This window comes from Salvelinus alpinus, chromosome 14 (assembly GCF_045679555.1).
Source record: "Salvelinus alpinus chromosome 14, SLU_Salpinus.1, whole genome shotgun sequence".
Lineage (NCBI taxonomy): Eukaryota > Metazoa > Chordata > Actinopteri > Salmoniformes > Salmonidae > Salvelinus > Salvelinus alpinus.
In genome coordinates, this window is record NC_092099.1 from 56,180,891 (window position 1) to 56,203,597 (window position 22,707).

The following is a 22,707-nucleotide window of genomic DNA, read 5'->3' on the forward strand; positions in this document are numbered from 1 at the left end:
TGCAGGGAGTGTAAAAATACTGGATGCCATATCTTAACCCAAAATATGGTGAAATGACTCGGAAAAGACAAGGATCTATAAAGCATCATGTGTTCATTACAGAATAAATATTTTATTAAGAGAGAGTGTGTGTGTGTCTGTGTGTGAGTGTGTGTCTGTGTGTGTGTGTGAGTGTGTGTGTGAGTGTGTGCGCTACCTTTCTGAACCAATTCAGCCAGCAGTCCACTCCACTCGCTCCTGAAGATGTTAGCTCCGGTGAGGCTGCCGTCTCCTCCACACACACACAGATTGGTGATGCCTCTCTTCACCAGGTTAAAGGCTGCTGCCAGGCGACCGTTCCTCGTGGTGAACACCTTACAGCGAGCACTGCCGATCACCGTGCCACCCTGAGGGAGAGACAGAAGAAGACCACAGACACCAGTCAGTCTCCAGTATCTATGCTGCAATAGTCTATGCGCCGGGGAGCTAGGGTCAGTCTGTCCTATCTGGTGTAATTCTCCTGTATTATCTGGTCTCCTGTGTGAACTGAAGTAGTCTCTCGCTCTCCACCACCATTGAGGAGATGGAATGTTATACTATAGATTACACTACAGCAAAGAAGAATGGGATGCAGTCAACCTATGGCACACAGAAACAGCACATTTTCATTCAAAGCAAATATATTTAGCAGGGCTGAGGTAGCAATAGTTAATATCACAGTTTCACACTAAAAGCCAATTGATGCGTTGTTGCTGGTTTTTGCCTTGCTAGCTAAATTGTACAGGTTGCATTTCTTAAAAACAATTCATGCTTAAATCGGAAAATGTGGTCGGAGGGTGTGACGCAATTACGGAGCCTCCGGAGGCATGCAGAGGCCAAATCGAGCCCCGCACCGCATCGGCGTGCGCCTACCTAATTCTGTAACAATGCGGAACTCTGCATCGCTCCGCATTGACATGATTTGTTGACCGTAGGTGGGGGAGGAAGATCCTGTATAAACAGAAACTCACTTCCTTGACAACATCTCTGGTCTGCAACACTTCTGCAGATGCCATATCATCGTAAAAGCTGCACAACCAATGCAGAGGTTGGATTGACCATGCAGCGCTTTTAAATGAAAAACAGCATTCCAGACTAATAGTTAACAACTGCATAGCAATGGGAAGCGCCATGGCAATAGATAGCGCCATGGCAATGGATAGCGCCATGGCAATGGATAGCGCCATGGCAATGGATAGCGCCATGGCAATGGATAGCGCCATGGCAATGGAAAGCGCCATGGCAATGGAAAGCGCCATGGCAATGGAAAGCGCCATGGCAATGGAAAGCGCCATGGCAATGGATAGCGCCATGGCAATGGATAGCGCCATGGCAATGGAAAGCGCCATGGCAATGGATAGCGCCATGGCAATGGATAGCGCCATGGCAATGGATAGCGCCATGGCAATGGATAGCGCCATGGCAATGGAAAGCGCCATGGCAATGGAAAGCGCCATGGCAATGGATAGCGCCATGGCAATGGATAGCGCCATGGCAATGGAAAGCGCCATGGCAATGGATAGCGCCATGGCAATGGATAGCGCCATGGCAATGGAAAGCGCCATGAAAATGGAAAGCGCCATGGCAATGGATAGCGCCATGGCAATGGATAGCGCCATGGCAATGGAAAGCGCCATGGCAATGGATAGCGCCATGGCAATGGAAAGCGCCATGGCAATGGAAAGCGCCATGGCAATGGATAGCGCCATGGCAATGGATAGCGCCATGGCAATGGAAAGCGCCATGGCAATGGATAGCGCCATGGCAATGGATAGCGCCATGGCAATGGATAGCGCCATGGCAATGGAAAGCGCCATGGCAATGGAAAGCGCCATGGCAATGGATAGCGCCATGGCAATGGATAGCGCCATGGCAATGGAAAGCGCCATGGCAATGGATAGCGCCATGGCAATGGAAAGCGCCATGGCAATGGAAAGCGCCATGGCAATGGATAGCGCCATGGCAATGGAAAGCGCCATGGCAATGGATAGCGCCATGGCAATGGATAGCGCCATAGCAATGGATAGCGCCATAGCAATGGATAGCGCCATAGCAATGGATAGCGCCATGGCAATGGAAAGCACCCACACATAACATGTACAGGCTATTATACAACACAACATTGTTTGGCCAGTGAGGGACATTCAGCCTGTCTTCACACAGGACAACTCTGAGAACAAACAGTTACCTGATAATGCCCGAGAAGACGATGTTTGGAGGATATATTGGCACGGGTGTGGGGCATTATCACATTTATACAACGGGTTACCAACATATTAAAATAATTTACATGTATTCATTACAAAAGTTATTTTGATTAATTTATTCATACTATTTCATCCGTCCACAAGATATAGTTCCGACTCAAATCTAGGGTTACTACCCAAGGCGGCTGGTCGTTCGTTCTATCGGTTCGGTTGCCAGAGACGCGACCCGGTCGGTCAGCCAGCAGCACAGCCAACAACACAGCCAGCAGCACAGCCAACAACACAGCCAGCAGCACGGCCAACAGCACAGCCAGCAGCACAGCCAGCAGCACAGCCAACAGCACAGCCAACAGCACAGCCAACAGCACAGCCAACACAGTCACTTCAAACAGAAGCTGGAAAAACTGAAAACCAGCTGCACTTCGTTTTGTTTGACCTTTTTTCAATTTACATTTCTTTGTATATAAAGTGCATTCGGAAAGTATTCAGACCTCTTGACTTTTTCCACAATTTGTTACGTTACAGCCTTATTCTTAATAACAACAAAAAAAGATTTAAAAAAAAACTTTTAACGAGGCAAGTCAGTTAACAAATTCTTATTTACAATGATGGCCTACACCGGCCAAACCGGGGCGATGCTGGGTCAATTGAGCCCAGCCCTATGGGACTCCCAATCACGGCTGGATGTGATTCAGCCTGGATTCGAACCAGGGTGACTGTAGTGCCTTAGACCGCTGTGCTACTCGGGAGCCCATCTAAATGGATTAAATTGTTTTCCCCCACTCAAATCTACACACAATACCCCATAATGACATCACAATAGCCCATAATGACATCACAATACCCCATAATGACAAAGCAAAAACAGGTTGGTAGACATTTTTGCAAATTTAGAAACAAAAAAATTCCTAAAATATAACATTTACATTAGTATTCAGACTCTTTACTCAGTACTTTGTTGAAGCACCTTTCACAGTGATTACAGCCTCAAGTCTTCTTGGGTATGATGCTACAAGCTTGGCACACCTGTATTTGGGTAGTTTCTCCCATTCTTCTCTGCAGAACCTCTCAAGCTCTGTCAGGTTGGATGGGGAGCGTTGCTGCACAGCTATTTTCAAGTCTCTCCAGAGATGTTCAATCAGGTTCAAGTCCGGACTCTGGCTGGGCCACTCAAGGACATTCAGAGACTTGTCCTGAAGCTACTCCTGCGTTGTCTTGGCTGTGTGCTTAGGGTCGTTGTCGTGTTGGAAGGTGAACCTTCGCCCCAGTCTGAGGTCCTGAGATTTCTGGAGCAGGTTTTCATCAAGATCTCTCTGTACTTTGCTCCATTCATCTTTGCCTCGATCCTGACTAGTCTCCCAGTCCCTGAAAACCATGATGCTGCCACCACAATGCTTCACCGTAGGGATGGTGCCATGTTTCCTCCAGATGTGACCCTTGGCATTCAGGCCAAAGACTTCAATCAAGGTTACATCAGAGCAGAGAATCTTGTTTCTCATGGTCAGAGTCTTTTAGGTGCCTTTTGCAAACTCCAAGCGGGTTGTCATGTGCCTTTTACTGAGGATGCTGCCACCACAATGCTTCACCGTAGGGATGGTGCCATGTTTCCTCCAGATGTGACCCTTGGCATTCAGGCCAAAGACTTCAATCAAGGTTACATCAGAGCAGAGAATCTTGTTTCTCATGGTCAGAGTCTTTTAGGTGCCTTTTGGCAAACTCCAAGCGGGTTGTCATGTGCCTTTTACTGAGGAGTGGCTTCTGTCTGGCCACCCTACCATAAAGGCCTGATTGGTGGAATGCTGCAGAGATGGTTGTCCTTCTGGAAGGTTCTCCCATCTCCACATAGGAACTCAGGAGCTCTTTCAGAGTGACCATTGGGTTCTTGGTCACCTCCCTGACCAAGGCCCTTATCTCCTGATTGTTCAGTTTGGCTGGGCTGCCAGCTGTAGGAAGAGTCTTGGTGGTTCTAAACTTCTTCCATTTTAAAATGGGATTGGGGAATTGAAGAATTAGGGCTCCTGAGTGGCGCAGCAGTCTAAGGCACTGCATTCTCAGTCCAAGAGACGTCACTACAGTCCCTGGTTCGGATCCAGGCTGTATCATATCTGGCCGTGATTGGGAGTCCCATAGGGCGGCGCACAACTGGCCTAGTGTCATCCGGGTTTGGCTTGCCTAGTTAACTTCTTATGGCTGCAGGGGCAGTATTGAGTAGCTTGGATGAAAGGTGCCCAGAGTTAACGGCCTGCTCCTCAGTCCCAGTTGCTAATATATGCATATTATTATTAGTATTGGATAGAAAACACTCTGAAATATCCAAAACTGTTTGAATGACGTCTGTGAGTATAACAGAACTCATATGGCAGGCAAAAACCTGAGAAAAAATCCAAACAGGAAGTGGGAATTGTGAGGTTGGTCGATATTCAACCCAGCCCCTATTGAATACACAGTGGGATATGGATCTGTTTCCACTTCCTACGGCTTCCACTAGATGTCAACAGTCTGTAGAACGTTGAATGAGGCTTCTACTGTGATGTTGAGCTGGATGGGTTTGAGTCAGTGGTCTGGCAGAGAGGTTCTTTAAAGAATGGAGGCCACTGTGTTCTTGGGGACCTTCAATGCTGCAGAAATGTTTTGGTACCTTCAATGCGGCTGACATTTTTGGGTACCCTTTCCCAGATCTGTGCCTCGAAACAATCCTGTCTCAGAGCTCTACGGACAATTCCTTCGACCTCATGGCTTGGTTTTTGCTCTGACACACACTGTCAACTGTGGGACCTTATATAGACAGGTCCCTTTCCAAATCGTCCAATCAATTGAATTTACCACAGGTGGACTCTAATCAAGATGTAGAAACATCTCAAGGATGATCAATGGAAACAGGATGCACCTGAGCTCAATTTTGAGTCTCATAACAAAGGGTCTGAATACTTATGTAAATAAGGTATCTTTTTTTAAACATTTTTATAAATTACAAAAACAAAACTGTGCTCGCTTTGTCATTATGGGGTATTGTTTCCAGATTGATGAGGAACATTTATTGAATCCATTTTAGAATAAGGCTGTAACGTAACAAAATGTGGAAAAAGGGAAGGGGTCTGAATACTTTCCGAATTAACTGTATGCATAAAAATGATGACAGCCGATTCATGATTTCGACTGGCTGGGAAACACTGCCTGTCTGTCTCATCCCGACAGACATTTGGAGATAAAATTTGAAACAATGTTGGAAATCTTCAATTTTTTTATTTAACATTTATTTAACATTTATTTAACTAGGCAAGTCAGTTAAGAACAAATTATTATTTACAATGACGACCTACCCTGGCCAAACCTGGACGACGCTGGGCCAATTGTGCGCTGTCCTGTGGGACTCCCAATCACGTCCGGTTGTGATACAGCCTGGAATCGAACCAGGGTCTGTAGTGACACCTCTAGCACTGAGATGCAGTGCCTTAGACCGCTGTGTCACTCGGGAGCCCATTTAAACATGTGTCAGAAGTGGGATACGTTCGAGTGACAGACAGCAAGGTTTATACAAATCTCCGCTTTTGAAAACGAAATATTAGGCTAAAAGAAATGTGAGATAATGTCTCAGCCTCCAGTATTTATGCTGCAGTAGTTTGTGTCGGGGGGCTAGGGTCAGTTGGTTACCTGGAGTACTTCTCCTGTCTTATCCAGTGTCCTGTGTGAATGTAAGTATGCTCTCTCTAATTCTCTCGTTCTCTCTTTCTCTCTGAGAACCTGAGCCCTAGGACCATACGTCAGGACTACCGGGCATGATGACACCTTGCTGTCTCCAGTCCGCCTGGCCTTGCTGCTATTCCAGTTTCAACTGTTCTGCCTGCGGTTACGGAACCCCTACCTGTCCCAGACCTGCTGTTTTCAACTCTTAATGATCGGCTATGAAAAGCCAACTGAGATTTATTCCTGATTATTATTTGACCATGCTTGTCATTTATGAACATTTTGAAAATCTTGGCTCTCTCTAATTTTCTCCTTCTCTCTTTCTTTCTCTCGGAGGACCTGGGCCCTAGGACCATGCGTCGGGACTGCCGCCCGTGGTGACTCCTTGCTGTCCCCAGTCCGCCTGGCCTTGCTGCTATTCCAGTTTCAGCTGTTCTGCCTGCGGTTATGGAACCGCCACCTGTCCCAGACCTGTTGTTTTTCAACTCTTGATGATCGGCTATGAAAAGCCAACTGAAAATTATTCATGATTATTATTTGACCATGCTTGTCACTTATGAACATTTTTGAACATCTTGGCATAGTTCTGTTATAATCTCCACCCGGCACAGCCAGAAGAGGACTGGCCACCCCTCATAGCCTGGTTCCTCTCTAGGTTTCTTCCTAGGTTTTGGCCTTTCTAGGGAGTTTTTCCTAGCCACCGTGCTTCTACACCTGCATTACTAGCTGTTTGGGGTTTTAGGCTGGGTGTCTGTACAGCACTTCGAGATATTAGCTGATGTACGAAGGGCTATATAAAATAAAATTGATTGATTGATTGATTGAGATAATGTCAAGACGCTTTTTATAGTGGAGATCTGTTTCAAGTTGTATAATTTGTTCGGCAGGGTAGATGAGACAGTGGATTGCGCAGTCAGATGGAACAGAGTAAATAGGCATTTCAACATCATAGATTTACCCGGTGGTAACTTGTGGAATAGCCGACTGGAATGCAATTTTAACCAATCAGCAATCAGCATTCAGGATCAGAACCACCCGTTGTATAACATTCAACAATACAAACACACACACACACACAAAACACTGAATTCGACTGCTTTAAAACATTGATAAGAGTATAAAAATGCACGATAACATAAGATGCTATTTATCTACTGATGAGAAACTGATTGCTACAGGCTACAGCACCACGCGCAGAAAGAACTTACCATCTGACAAGCAGAACTAGACAGGCAGGGAGAGAACAGAGAAAAGACAGTGAGCTCCAACAGTAAAGGGACAGTGAGCTCCAACAGTAAAGGGACAGTGAACATTTTTGTTGTTGTTTTGGCTCTGTACTCCAGCACTTTGGATGTGAAATGAAGGTTAAAGTGCAAACTGTCAGCTTTAATTTGAGGATATTTTCATCCATGTCAGGTGAAGCGTTTAGAAATTAAAGTACTTTTTGTACATAGTCCTCCCCATTTTAGGGAACCAAAAGTAATATGTGTATTAAAGCAGTAAAAAGTGTAGTATTTGGTTCCATATTCATAGCACGCAAACAAGAAAATGCACATCCTGTGGCGGCACCCATAGTGGCTGGTGATTTTCATGTCACCTGTGCAACTAGAGGCAAAAAACTACTCTACATCACCTTTAGTCCACACATACAAAGCTCTCCCTCACCCTCTACTTGGCAAATCTGACCATTACTCTAGCCTCATGATTCCTGCTTACAAGCAAAAACTCAAAACAGGAAGTATTAGTGACGTGCTCAATACAGAGGTGTTCCGATGAAGTGGATGCTAAGCTACAGGACTGCTTCGCTAGCAAAGACTGGAATATGTTCCAGGATTCATTCGATATCATTGAGCAGTTTACCACATCAGTCACCGGCTTCATTAAGAAGTGCATCGATGACGTCATGCCCACAGTGACCGTACTTACATATCCCAGCCAGAAGCCATGGATTACAGGCAAAGTCCGCACTGAGCTAAAGGCTAGAGCTGCCACTTTCAAAGAGCTGCTAGCCATCAAGCTAACGAAGATGTTTTTTTTGTCGCGCTGCTTTGCTTCATCTTGGCCAGGACGCAGTTGTAAATGAGAACTTGTTCTCAACTGGCCTACCTGGTTAAATAAAAATAAGATAGCTGCTTGAATTTTCTCGATTTGGGACTGCCTCTTCTCATGGAAGGGGAATGCATCCTGCGTTGTGTTTCCTATGCTATTTTCCGGGACACTGTGGACCAACCGGATTTTCAATGCAACAACGACCTACTTGCGGAGGACTGTCGATCAGACTGAGCTTTCGACCCTAAGAAAGCAAATCGCAGCGTTCCACAACTTGCTGGGGACCATGGCCACCTACCTTCTCCTTCTCTACACCTCAGACTGAACGTTGTTCTGATATGCTGAGAGTTCCACTGCCCTGTCACCACTCTTTTGACCGACTGGCCAGTGCTTCACAGAGACCTCTCACCGGGGAAGTCTCCCCCGCCTGTGGAAAATGGACTGACGCTTCTAGAGGACCTGCTGGATGCCACAGATTTCTATCCAGCAATGGAACAACGTCACCTGCCGGAGGCAGCGGTCAATGTGGAACTGATTGTGATTGGCTTTGGGAATCCAGACATCAAACAGTTTCGCCAACCCTCGGAGGTTGCCGCGCATTTGTCCTCTACCCTATTTCCAACCCAGGGGGATTCTCCTTCGGGTTCAGATCTTCAGACCGTATGGTGTCTGAGACTCCGGCGCCTTCCTCAGCCACGATGGAATCTATGGCTGGCTCGGTTCCAATCGGGCCACACCTCCCCTCAGTCCTCAAAGGGTCTCCACTTGAGACATAAAACAACATGCAGACCTCCCCAGGTATTTCACCAGCTGTCAGCATCGGCAGCTCTATGGTGAGAAACATCTCGGTTCCTTGGGAAAAACAGCTGTGCTATCCTGGAGCACGAGCACAGGAAAAATGTGCTTAACAAGTCACATTATTATTGTGTGCAATAATAATGTTAAACATGATAGAAACGTGAAATTCAAACACAAGACCAGGGAGCTTTTTCCAATGAGAGTCCCTGCCCATCTTTCCCCTGAAGCTAGGACAGCAGACCGTAAGTCTCTCTGGATAAGAACGTCTGCGAAATGAACGACATGTAAATGGAGTAACTACAATGTTGTTGATCCATCCTCAGTTTTCTATCGCAGCCATTAAACCCTGGAACTGTTTTAAAGTCACCATTGGCCTCATTTTTTACCAATAGGTGCCCTTCTTTGCGAGGCATTGCTGTCCTAGCTTCAGGAAAAGCTAGTTCAACATTGGGATCCCAGGAAAAATAAGATCTTGGACTGGGCTGAGCAGGAGCTGCCCTCTCATAGGGGTGGGAGACCTGAGGTGGCAGAATGGAGTGCAGAACGGAGTGCTCGGGTTGGGGTGTAGGGTCCCACAATACTAATCTGACTGATAATCTGACTGAGAGTGAAAAGGAAGTGTGTACAGAACAAAAATATTCCTAAACATGGCTAAGCAATTCATTTTTTGCCCTGAATACAAAGTGTTATTTTTGGGGCAAATCCAATACAACACATTATTGAGTACTCTCCATATTTTCAAGCATAGTGGTGGATGCATCATGTTATGGGTATGCTTGTAATTGTTAAGGAGTGAGGAGTTTTTCAGGATAAAAAAGAAACTGAATAGAGCTAAGCACATGCAAAATCCTAGAGGAAAACCTGGTTCAGTCTGCTTTCCACCAGACACTGGGAGATGAGTTCACCTTTCAGCAGGACAATAACCTAAAACACGAGGCCAAATCTCCACTGGAGATGAATTCACCTTTCAACAGGACAATAACCTAAAACACAAGGCCAAATCTCCACTGGAGATGCATACAAAGAAGAGTGAATGTTCCTGAGTGGCAGAGTTACAGTTCAGACTTAAATCTGCTTGAAAATGGCCTCAACATGTCTAGCAATGACCAACAACCAATTAGACAGAGCTTGGAAAAATTTTGAAAAGAATAAGGGGCAAATGTTGTACAATCCTGGCGTGGAAAGCTCTACCCAGAAAGACTCACAGCTGTAAATCGTGGCCAAAGGTGATTCTAACCTGTATTGACTCAGAGAGTTGAATACTTATCTAATCAAGATACAGTACACACACAGGTTTTATTTTTCATTAATTCTTAACAAATGTTAGAATTTTTCTTCCACTTTGACAGAATATTTTGTGTAAATCTAAATCAATTTAAATCCCACTTTGTAACAACAAAATGTGGAAAAAGTCAAGCATACCGTCTGAAGGCAGCGTAGCCTAAGAAACAAGGGTCAAGAAATCAATAACTTGCTAGTAACAGATAACATTCATATAGTGACTATCTCTGAAAAGCACTGAGATAACACCCTTCACGATAGCAATACATGGTTACAACATCTACAGAAAAGACAGGAATGCCAATGGGGGAGGTGTTGCTGTTTATATTCAGAGTCATATTCCTGTACAGCTTAGAGGATCTCATGTCAAATGCTGTTTTAGTAACATGTCTACAGGTTCTCCTGCTTCACCTAAAGCCTTGTGGGAAGTTGCTTTAGAGCACCAAGTGAATATGGGTCATGCGTGTGAAATGTATGTGATATCATTAGAGAGGTATATTTTCTGGGTGATTTAAATATTGACTGGCTTTCATCAGGCTTCCCACTCAAGAGAAAGCTTCAAACTGTAACCAGTGCCTGCAACCTGGTTCAGGTTGTCAGTCAACCTTCCAGGATCGTTATAAACAGTTAAATCAACATGTATTGATCACATCTTTACTAATGCTGCAGACATCTGCTCTAAAGCATCATTAATAACCATTGGATGTAATGATTATAATATAGTAACCATGTCTAGGGAAACCAACGTTCCAAAGGCTGGGCCTAATATAGTGTATTAGGGGTAATACAATAAGTTTTATAGTGATTCATATGTTGAATATGTAAATAATATTTTCTGGTCTGTGGTGTATAATGGGACATAACCAGCAATTAAAGCATTTAAGAAATTGCTTATTCCAGTTACTAATAAGCATTCACACATTAAGACAATTACTATAAAAACTTTAAAATGGTATGGTTGAGAGGGATGAGGCAAAAGGAATGGCAAATAAGTCTGGCTGCATAGCCAATTGGCTGCAGCTTTTCCGTTGGCCGGCAATTGCCGGCTTTCGGACAAAAAAGTAAATGAAAAGCCGATAAATAAAACTGTTGCAAAAGTCTGGTTCATCCTTGGGAGCAATTTCCAAACGCCTAAAGATACCACGTTCATCTGTACAAAGAATAGTACGCAAGTATAAACACCATGGGACCACGCAGCCGTCATACCGCTCAGGAAGGAGACGTGTTCTGTCTCCTAGACATGAACATACTTTGGTGCGAAAAGTGCAAATCAATCCTAGAAAAACAGCAAAGGACCTTGTGAAGATGCTGGAGGAAACGGGTACAAAAGTATCTATATCCACAGTAAAACGAGTCCTATATTGACATAACCTGAAAGGCCGCTCTGCAAGGAAGAAGCCACTGCTCCAAAATCGTCATAAAAAAGCCAGACTACGGTTTGCAACTGCACATGGGGACACATATCGTACTTTTTGGAGACATGTCCTCTGATCTGATGAAACAAAAATAAAACTGTTTGGCCATAATGACCATCGTTATGTTTGGAGGAAAAAGGGGGAGGCTTGCAAGCCAAAGAACACCATCCCAACTGTGAAGCACGGGGGTGGCAGCATCATGTTGTGGGGTGCTTTGCTGCAAGAGGGACTGGTGCACTTCACAAAATGGATGGCATCATGAGGTAGGAAAATGATGTGGATATATTGAAGCAACATCTCAAGACATTAGTCAGGAAGTTAAAGCTTGGTCGCAAATGGGTCTTCCAAATGGACAATAACCCCAAGCATATTTCCAAAGTTGTGGCAAAATGGCTTAAGGACAACAAAGTCAAGGTATTGGAGTGGCCATCAAAGCCCTGACCTCAATCCCGTAGAACATTTGTGGGCAGAACTGAAAAAGCGTGTGCGAGCAAGGAGGCCTACAAACCTGACTCAGTTACACAAGCTCTGTCAGGAGGAATGGGCCAAAATTCACCCAACTTATTGTGGGAAGCTTGTGGAAGGCTACCCGAAACGTTTGCCCCAAGTTAAACAATTTAAAGACAATGCTACCAAATACTAATTGAGTTTATGTAAACTTCTGATCCACTGGGAATGTGATGAAACAAATAAAGCTGAAATAAATCACTGTCTACTATTATTGACATTTCACATTCTTAAAATAAAGTGGTGATCCTAACTGACCTAAGGGAATATTTTCTAGGATTAAATATCAGGAATTGTGAAAAACTGAGAGTAAATGTATTTGGCTAAGGTGTATGTAAACTACCGACTTCAACTGTACATGTTTCAAACACACCATAGTCCCTGTGCCCAAGAAAGCGAAGGCAACCTGCCTAAATGATTACCGCCATAACAGATCCACAGATGACGTAATCTCAATCACTCCACACTGCCCTTTCCCACCTGGACAAAGGGAACAGCTATGTGAGAATTCTGTTCATTGACTACAGCTCAGTGTTCAACACCATATTACCCACAAAGATCATTACTAAGCTAAGGACTCTGGGACAAAACACCTCCCTCTGCAACTGGATCCTGGACTTCCTGACCGGCCGCCCCCAGGTGGTAAGAGTAGGTAACAACACATCCGCCATGCTGATCCTCAACACAGGGGCCCCTCAGGGGTGCGTGCTCAGTCCCCTCCTGTACTCCCTGTTCACCCATGACTGTGTGGACAAGCACGACTACAACACCATCATTAAGTTTGCTGACGATACAACAGCGGTAGGCCTGATCACCGACAACGATGAGACTGCCTATAGGGAGGAGGTCAGACACCTGGCAGTGTGGTGCCAGTGTAATCGATGTGAAATTGCTAGCTAGTTAGCGGTGGTGCGCGCTAATAGTGTTTCAATCAGTGACCTCACTCGCTCTGAGACCTGAAGTAGTTGTTCCCCTTGCTCTGCAAGGGCCGCGCTTTTGTGGCGCGATGGGTAACGATGCTTCGTGGGTGTCAGTTGTTGAAGTTTGCAGAGGGTCCCTGGTTCGAGCCCAGGTAGGGGCGAGGAGAGGGACGGAAGCTATACTGTTACACCAGGACAACAACCTCTCGCTCAATATGAGCAAGATAAAGGAGCTGATCATGGACTATAGGAAAAGGAGGGCCGAACAGGCCCCCATTAACATTGACGTGGCTGAAGTTCAGCGGTCGAGAGTTAAGTTCCTTGGTGTCCACATCACCAACAAACTATCAGGGTCCAAACACACCAAGACAGTTATGAAGAGGGCACGTCAAAAGATTTGGCATGGGTCCCCCAGATCCTCAAAAGGTTCTACATCTCCACCATAGAAAGCATCCTGACTGGTTACATCCCACCTGTTATGGCAACTGCTCGGCATCTGACTGTAAGGCGCTACAGAGGGTAGTGCGAACGGCCCAGTACATCACTGGGGCCAAGCTTCCCGCCATCCAGGACCTATATAATAGGCGGAGTCAGAGGAAGGCCCCAAAATGTGTCAAAGACTCCAAGCGCCCAAGTCAGACTGTTCTCTCTGCTACCGCACGGCAAGCAGTACCGGAGTGCCAAGTCTAGGACCAAAAGAATCCTTAACAGCTTCTACCCCCAAGCTATAAGACTGCTGAACAATTAAGGAAATGGCCACCGGACTATTTACATTGACACCCCCCCCTCCCATTTGTTTTGTAAACTGCTGCTACTCGCTGTTTATTATCTATCACTTCACCCCTACCAACATGTACAAATTACCTCGACTAACCTGTTGACTCGGTACCGGTACCCCCTGTATAATACTGTAGAACTTGGTTCTAAAGCTGTATCCGTACCCATTGGATGCAGTGATCCCAATATAGTGGCTATAACCAGGAAGGCCAAAGATCCAAAACCTGGGACTAAAATAGTATAAGAGATCATACAAAATAAAATGCTGTGAATCTTATGCGGATGATGTAAAACATATTTGTTGGTCTGATGTGATTAATAAGGAGCATCCAGATGAATTTATGAAATTGCTTCTTCCAATTATTGATAAACATGCACCTATAAATAAACTGACTGTTAGAACTGTTTAAAAACTGTATGGTTGAAAGAGACGGGGCAAAATTAGTGGCTAATAAGTCTGGCTGCACATCTGACTTTCTGTATATTGAGAAATGATGTGACTAAACTCAACAACAAAAAATAAATAACTGATCAATGATTAACCAAGATCAATGATATAACACCTTGGAGTACTTTAAATGAAATTATGGGCCAAAAAACAAATTCAACTCCATCTTTCATCGAATCAGATGGCTTATTCATCACAAAACCATTTGATGTTGCTAATTATTTTAATAGTTACTTCATTGGCAAAGTGGGCAAACTTAGATAGGAAAGGCCAACAACGAACAGTGAGCGTGTCAAAAAAAGATAGATGTTGACCATTATTGACCATAACCTGTTGTTGAAAAAAGTGCTATGGCTTTTCAACCTCTGCCATATCGTGGATTCAGAGCCATCTATCAGATAGAACTCAAAGGGTTTTCTTTAATGGAAGCTTCTCTAATGTGTAACATGTAGGGTGTGGTGTACCGCAGGGGAGCTCTCTAGGCCCTCTACTCTTTTCTATTTTTACCAATGACCTGCCACTGGCTTTAAACAAAGCATGTGTCCATGTATGCTGATGATTCAACCATATACGCATCAGCAACCACAGCTAATGAAGTCACTGAAACCATTAACAAAGAGTTGCAGTCTGTTTTGGAATAGGTGGCCAGTAATAAACTGGTCCTGAACATCTCTAAAACTAAGAGTATTGTATTTGGTACAAATCATTCCCTAAGTTCTAGACCTCAGCTGAATCTGGTAATGAATGGTGTGGCTGTTGAACAAGTTGACCAAATTACTTGGTGTTACCTTAGATTGTAAATTGTCATGGTCAAACATATAGATTCAATAGTTATAAAGATGGGGAGAGGTCTTTCTGTAATAAAGAGATGCTCTGCTTTTTTGACACAAAGCAAGTTCTGCAGGCTCTAGTTTTGTCTTATCTTGACTATTGTCCAGTCGTGTGGTCGAATGCTACAAGGAAAGAACTAGTTAAGCTGCAGCTGGCCCAGAACAGAGCGGCACGTCTTGCTCTTCATTGTAATCAGAGGACTGATATAAATACTATGCATGCCAGTCTCTCTTGGCTGAGAGTTGAGGCTGACTGCATCACTTAATTTTACCTCCCCCCCCCCACATCCAGAACAAATTCAAGAAAGTGTACAGTATTACATAGAGAGTCCTCATTGCATGCAACTTCCTTCCATCTCATATTGCTCAAATAAACAGCAAACCTGGTTTCAAAAACAGATAACACCTCTCCCCTGTTGGACCTAGATAGTTTGTGTGTATATATTGATATGGAGGCTACGTGTGCCTTTATAAATGAATGTAGTTCTGTCCTTGAGCTGTTCTTGTCTATTGATGTTCTGTATTATGTCATTCTGTATTATCTTTCATGTTTTGTGTGGAACCCAGGAAGAGAAGCTGCTGCTTTTGCAACAGCTAATGGGGATCCTAGTAAAATACCAAATACCTGTCGTATTCAGCGCATGTGACAAATAAATGTGATTTAACCAATAGCTACCTGGCCTATCTGCATTGACTATCTCTTTGACTCATCACATATGCTGCTGCTACTGTTTATTATTAATCCTGTTGTCTAGTCACTGTATCCCTACCTACACTGAGTGTACAAAACATTAGGAACACCTGCTCTGTCATGACAGACTGACCAGGTAAATCCAGGTGAAAGCTATGATCCCTTATTGATGTTACTTGTTAAATCCACTTCAATCAGTGTAGATGAAGGAGAGGAGACAAGTTAAAGAAGGATTTTTAAGCCTTGAGACATGGATTGTGTATGTGTGCCATTCAGAGGGTGAATGGGCAAGACAAAATATTTAAGTGCCTTTGAACGGGGTATGGTAGTACGTGCCAGGCGCATCGGTTTGAGTGTGTCAGGAACTGCAACGCTGCTGGACAGTTTCCTGTGTGTATCAAGAATGGTCCACCACCCAAAGGACATCCAGCCAACTTGACACAACTGTGGGAAGCATTGGAGTCAACATGAGCCAGCATCCCTGTGCAACGCTTTCGACACCTTGTAGAGTCCATGCCCCGACAAATTGAGGCTGTTCTGAGGGCAAAAGGGGTTGCAACTCAATATTAGGAAGGTGTTCCTAATATTTTGTACACTCAGTGTATGTGTACATATCTACCTCAACTACCTGGTACCCCTGCACATCGACTCAGTACTGGTACCAAGTGTATATTTCATCATGTCACCAGAATAAGACCCTTGAAATGTATTGGAAAGGAGCATCAAGCCCATCACTGAGCACTATCACCACCCTGTGAAGTTCATCAAGCCCATCACTGAGCACTATCACCACCCTGTGAAGTTCATCAAGCCCATCACTGAGCACTATCACCACCCTGTGAAGTTCATCAAGCCCATCACTGAGCACTATCACCACCCTTTGAAGTTCATCAAGCTCATCACTGAGCACTATCACCACCCTGTGAAGTTCATCAAGCCCATCACTGAGCACTATCACCACCCTGTGAAGTTCATCAAGCCCATCACTGAGCACTATCACCGAGCAAAGTTCATCAAGCCCATCACTGAGCACTATCACCACCCTTTGAAGTTCATCAAGCCCATCACTGAGCACTATCACCACCCTGTGAAGTCCATCAAGCCCATCACTGAGCACTATCACCACCCTGTGAAGTTCATCAAGCCCATCACTGAGCACTATCACCACCCTGTGAAGTTCATCAAGCCCATCACTGAGCACTATCACCACCCTGTGAAGTTCATCAAGCCCATCACTGAGCACTATCACCACCCTGTGAAGTTCATCAAGCCCATCACTGAGCACTATCACCCCCCCTGTGAAGTTCATCAAGCCCATCACTGAGCACTATCACCACCCTGTGAAGTTCATCAAGCCCATCACTGAGCACTATCACCACCCTGTGAAGTTCATCAAGCCCATCACTGAGCACTATCACCACCCTGTGAAGTTCATCAAGCCCATCACTGAGCACTATCACCACCCTGTGAAGTTCATCAAGCCCATCACTGAGCACTATCACCACCCTGTGAAGTTCATCAAGCCCATCACTGAGCACTATCACCACCCTTTGAAGTTCATCAAGCTCATCACTGAGCACTATCACCACCCTGTGAAGTTCATCAAGCCCATCACTGAGCACTATCACCACCCTGTGAAGTTCATCAAGCCCATCACTGAGCACTATCACCGAGCAAAGTTCATCAAGCCCATCACTGAGCACTATCACCACCCTTTGAAGTTCATCAAGCCCATCACTGAGCACTATCACCACCCTGTGAAGTTCATCAAGCCCATCACTGAGCACTATCACCACCCTGTGAAGTTCATCAAGCCCATCACTGAGCACTATCACCACCCTGTGAAGTTCATCAAGCCCATCACTGAGCACTATCACCACCCTGTGAAGTTCATCAAGCCCATCACTGAGCACTATCACCACCCTGTGAAGTTCATCAAGCCCATCACTGAGCACTATCACCACCCTGTGAAGTTCATCAAGCCCATCACTGAGCACTATCACCACCCTTTGAAGTTCATCAAGCCCATCACTGAGCACTATCACCACCCTGTGAAGTTCATCAAGCCCATCACTGAGCACTCACCGAGCGAAGTTCATCAAGCCCATCACTGAGCACTATCACCACCCTGTGAAGTTCATCAAGCCCATCACTGAGCACTATCACCACCCTGTGAAGTTCATCAAGCCCATCACTGAGCACTATCACCACCCTGTGAAGTTCATCAAGCCCATCACTGAGCACTATCACCACCCTGTGAAGTTCATCAAGCCCATCACTGAGCACTATCACCACCCTGTGAAGTTCATCAAGCCCATCACTGAGCACTATCACCACCCTTTGAAGTTCATCAAGCCCATCACTGAGCACTATCACCACCCTGTGAAGTTCATCAAGCCCATCACTGAGCACTCACCGAGCGAAGTTCATCAAGCCCATCACTGAGCACTATCACCACCCTGTGAAGTTCATCAAGCCCATCACTGAGCACTATCACCACCCTGTGAAGTTCATCAAGCCCATCACTGAGCACTATCACCACCCTGTGAAGTTCATCAAGCCCATCACTGAGCACTATCACCACCCTGTGAAGTTCATCAAGCCCATCACTGAGCACTCACCGAGCGAAGTTCATCAAGCCCATCACTGAGCACTATCACCACCCTGTGAAGTTCATCAAGCCCATCACTGAGCACTATCACCACCCTTTGAAGTTCATCAAGCCCATCACTGAGCACTATCACCACCCTGTGAAGTTCATCAAGCCCATCACTGAGCACTATCACCACCCTGTGAAGTTCATCAGTTATTTCATCTGTAGCCTAATAAACTGCATGGTTTCCCGATTCGTAGTGGGAGAACCACACAACATATCATCGCCTGACTCCAAGTTACCTTCGATATGATGATTATTATATCAATATTTGCACATAAAGGCTTTTCCACCGTCATTTTTCGCATACTTAATTTTACTGACTCAAAAAGATCCCACCATGTCGAATGAACAAATTATCACAGCTTTCGTGATTTTTGTATTTATACGATACAACTTTACTCGCAAGAAAACTAGACACGTGGTTACTGTCCCAATACTTCTGGATCTCACTGTATATGGAGAGAAATAGTTCAATCAACCCAGACGCTGAAAAGACATGTTATGAAGATCAGAGAACGAGACACATGTTGACCCGCTGACACAGTAGGTGATCAATTCAAATATATTTCTCCCTTCCTCACCATAAAAGCTCAAGCCAAGGGTGTACTGGACACATTCTTTATTTAACGAGGCAAGTCAGTTAAGAACAAATTCTTATTTTCAATGACGGCCTAGGAACAGTGGGTAAACTACCTTGTTCAGGGGCAGAACGACAGATTTGTACCTTGTCAGCTCGAGGATTCGATCTTCCAACCTTTCGGTTACAAATCCAATGCTCTAACCACTAGGCTACCTACCGCCCCAATGGGTTTTGCCTGGTTAAATAAAGGTTACATTTTCAAAAATTAAGAAAATCTGGTATTTCGGACAAATGCCAGTTGGGCGGGAATTCTTTTTTTCCCCTATGGGGTATTGTTTATTTTAGCACAATTCTAATGATCTGGATAATAATGGGCCTCGAGGAAGAAAATGGTCCAGTGTGGTAGAAATGCCAGAGCATTGGTCTTTTGACCATCCCATGTAAATGGCTCTGATCATGACTCCTGACACCAGTAGAGTTTAGACTTCTCTTTCAGAGTGCATTAGCTACTATAGGTCACTGTTACCTGCTGTATGATGTTGGTGACACTCTGCCAGTGGGCCAGCTTGATGTTGTCCCCTCCATCCACCAGACCCTGGTAGCCCTGAGAGAAAAACAGCAATCACATTGTTCAATCAGATCAATACTGGTCATGATGGAGCAGAACATCCTATTGTCATATTAGTGACAATGTCAGTTGAAGGAAACAAAGAAAGCCTCGGACATGTAAGACACAGGCTAACTGACTTCAAGACACAGGCTAACTCACTTCAAGACACAGGCTAACTCACTTCAAGACACAGGCTAACTCACTTCAAGACACAGGCTAACTCACTTCAAGACACAGGCTAACTCACTTCAAGACACAGGCTAACTCACTTCAAGACACAGGCTAACTCACTTCAAGACACAGGCTAACTCACTTCAAGACACAGGCTAACTCACTTCAAGACACAGGCTAACTCACTTCAAGACACAGGCTAACTCACTTCAAGACACAGGCTAACTCACTTCAAGACACAGGCTAACTCACTTCAAGACACAGGCTAACTCACTTCAAGACACAGGCTAACTCACTTCAAGACACAGGCTAACTCACTTCAAGACACAGGCTAACTCACTTCAAGACACAGGCTAACTCACTTCAAGACACAGGCTAACTGACTGCAAGACACAGGCTAACTGACTGCAAGACACATGCTAACTACCTGTAAGACACAGGCTAACTCACTGTAAGACACAGGCTAACTCGCTGTAAGACACAGGCTAACTGACTGCAAGACACAGGCTAACTGACTGCAAGACACATGCTAACTACCTGTAAGACACAGGCTAACTCGCTGTAAGACACAGGCTAACTCGCTGTAAGACACAGGCTAACTCGCTGTAAGACACAGGCTAACTCGCTGTAAGACACAGGCTAACTCGCTGTAAGACACAGGCTAACTCACTGTAAGACACAGGCTAACTCACTGTAAGACACAGGCTAACTCACTGTAAGACACAGGCTAACTCACTGTAAGACACAGGCTAACTCACTGTAAGACACAGGCTAACTCACTGTAAGACACAGGCTAACTCACTGTAAGACACAGGCTAACTCACTGTAAGACACAGGCTAACTCACTGTAAGACACAGGCTAACTCACATCAAGACACAGGCTAACTCACTTCAAGACACAGGCTAACTCACTTCAAGACACAGGCTAACTCACTTCAAGACACAGGCTAACTCACTGTAAGACACAGGGTAATGAACGATATGTTTTGAAACTGGTGTGGGGTAGATGACGTATGGATAATAGTACCTCATATACGAGATACATCTTGGCTCCAACAAATATCCCCATCCGGGTCACAGCGCGGACAGCTGCATTCATTCCTGGATATCAGAGGGTCAGATTACAAACTGCAATAAAAAAATACATCTGTCATACTATAGATTTCTTTCATCATATATTGTTTAATATTGGGGTGGCAGGTAGCCTAGTGGTCAGAGCGTCGGGCTAGTAATGAGGCCATGCTCATAAAAAATGTCTATACTCATCATTTAAAAAATAATATTGTATTAACATTTTATTTAACTACGCAAGTCAGTAAAGAACAAATTCTTATTTACAATGACATCTGTCAGTGCAGCTTTTGAGTCAACATGTTGAAATGTAAGTTACTGGAATCTGGCTAACTGTGAGGTCAATAACTCTGAATTACATCTGGCTTACTGTGAGTTACTGGAATCTGGCTAACTGTGAGTTACTGGAATCTGGCTAACTGTGAGTTACTGGAATCTGGCTAACTGTGAGTTACTGGAATCTGGCTAACTGTGAGGGCAATAACTCTGAATTACATCTGGCTTACTGTGAGGTCAATAACTCTGAATTACATCTGGCTTACTGTGAGGTCAATAACTCTGAATTACATCTGGCTAACTGAGGTCAATAACTCTGAATTACATCTGGCTTACTGTGAGGTCAATAACTCTGAATTACATCTGGCTAACTGAGGTCAATAACTCTGAATTACATCTGGCTTACTGTGAGGTCAATAACTCTGAATTACATCTGGCTTACTGTGAGGTCAATAACTCTGAATTACATCATCATGTGCTAACAAAATGTCCTATAGTAATAGCAAGCTAACCAAGTTAACCTCCGTCCTTCTCATCTTTGCACTCTCGCCCTCAGGGAATGAGCAGTCGCCACACGCGCGCCCAAATATAATTTCTTTGTATGAATCAAAAATGATTCTGGAAAACCATGTTGACTGCTTCCTAAAGTGCCACCGTTTACAGAAATGCTGGTTTTAGGCAGCATTAAATAGGCAGGGCAGTCCGGGGCTCATGTTTGGAGTATTGCAGTGTGTAATGCAGTATAGCCTAGTTTGTTTTACACCATCTCAGCAGGGCAGAATACTCGGAGCTGAGACAAAATAATTCGGGCCTAAAACCCCGAAAGCTCGGGTCTGGTGACGTCAATGACTAGCTAATGTGGAAAAAATAGAACAAAATATAGCTAGCTCTCTCTTGCTCTCCCTCTCTGCTGCTTCTCCTTGTTAAAAACTGTTCAACTATTATCTCTCTCTCTTTGAGTCAACTACTACATGTTATATACACTGCAGTGCTAGCTACCTGTAGTTTATGCTATCAGTACTAGATTCATTCTGTGGTCTTTTGATTGGGTGGACAACATGTCAGTTCATGCTGCAAGAAATCTGATAGGTTGGAGGAAGTCCTCCGGAAGTTGTTATAATTACTGTGTAAGTCTATGGAAGGGGTTGAGAAAAATGAGCCTACTAGGTTTTGTATTGAAGTCAATGTACCCAGAGGAGGACGGAAAATAGCTGTCCTCCAGCTACAGAGAGTGCTGTTTAGGCTACTGTAGACCTTCACCGCAAAACAGTTATTTATTGACATTAACATATTTAGCATAGTTTTATCTAAAAAGGCTAACTTTAAGGTTACACTAATTCACTAAGGCAACCTGCCTAAAAGACTACAGACCCGTAGCACTCACATCCGTAGCCATGAAGTGCTTTGAAAGGCTAGTAATCAACACCATCATCCCAGAAACCCTAGACCCACTCTAATTTGCATACCGCCCCAACAGATCCACAGTTGATGCAATCTCTATTGCACTCCACACTGCCCTTTCCCACCTGGACAAAAGGAACACCTATGTGAGAATGCTATTCATTGACTACAGCTCAGCGTTCAACACCATAGAGCCCTCAAAGCTCATCAATAAGCTAAGGACCCTGGGACTAAACACCTCCCTCTGCAACTGGATCCTGGACTTCCTGACGGGCCGCCCCCAGGTGGTAAGGGAAGGTAGCAACACATCCGCCACG

The 22,707-nt window shown here is 44.6% G+C and overlaps 1 protein-coding gene across 1 annotated transcript in view; it reads right to left on the reverse strand.

Moving 5' to 3' along the window:
• Positions 1–22,707, reverse strand: part of pfkla (phosphofructokinase, liver a) — an 83,371-nt gene that overhangs the window by 58,562 nt on the left and 2,102 nt on the right. The window contains exons 2-4 of the mRNA XM_071341928.1: positions 20,670–20,743; positions 19,388–19,465; positions 197–386 (exon numbers count right to left, since the gene is read on the reverse strand). Coding sequence (XP_071198029.1) covers positions 197–386; positions 19,388–19,465; positions 20,670–20,743 — 342 coding nt within the window. The remainder of the gene's footprint in view (positions 1–196; positions 387–19,387; positions 19,466–20,669; positions 20,744–22,707) is intronic.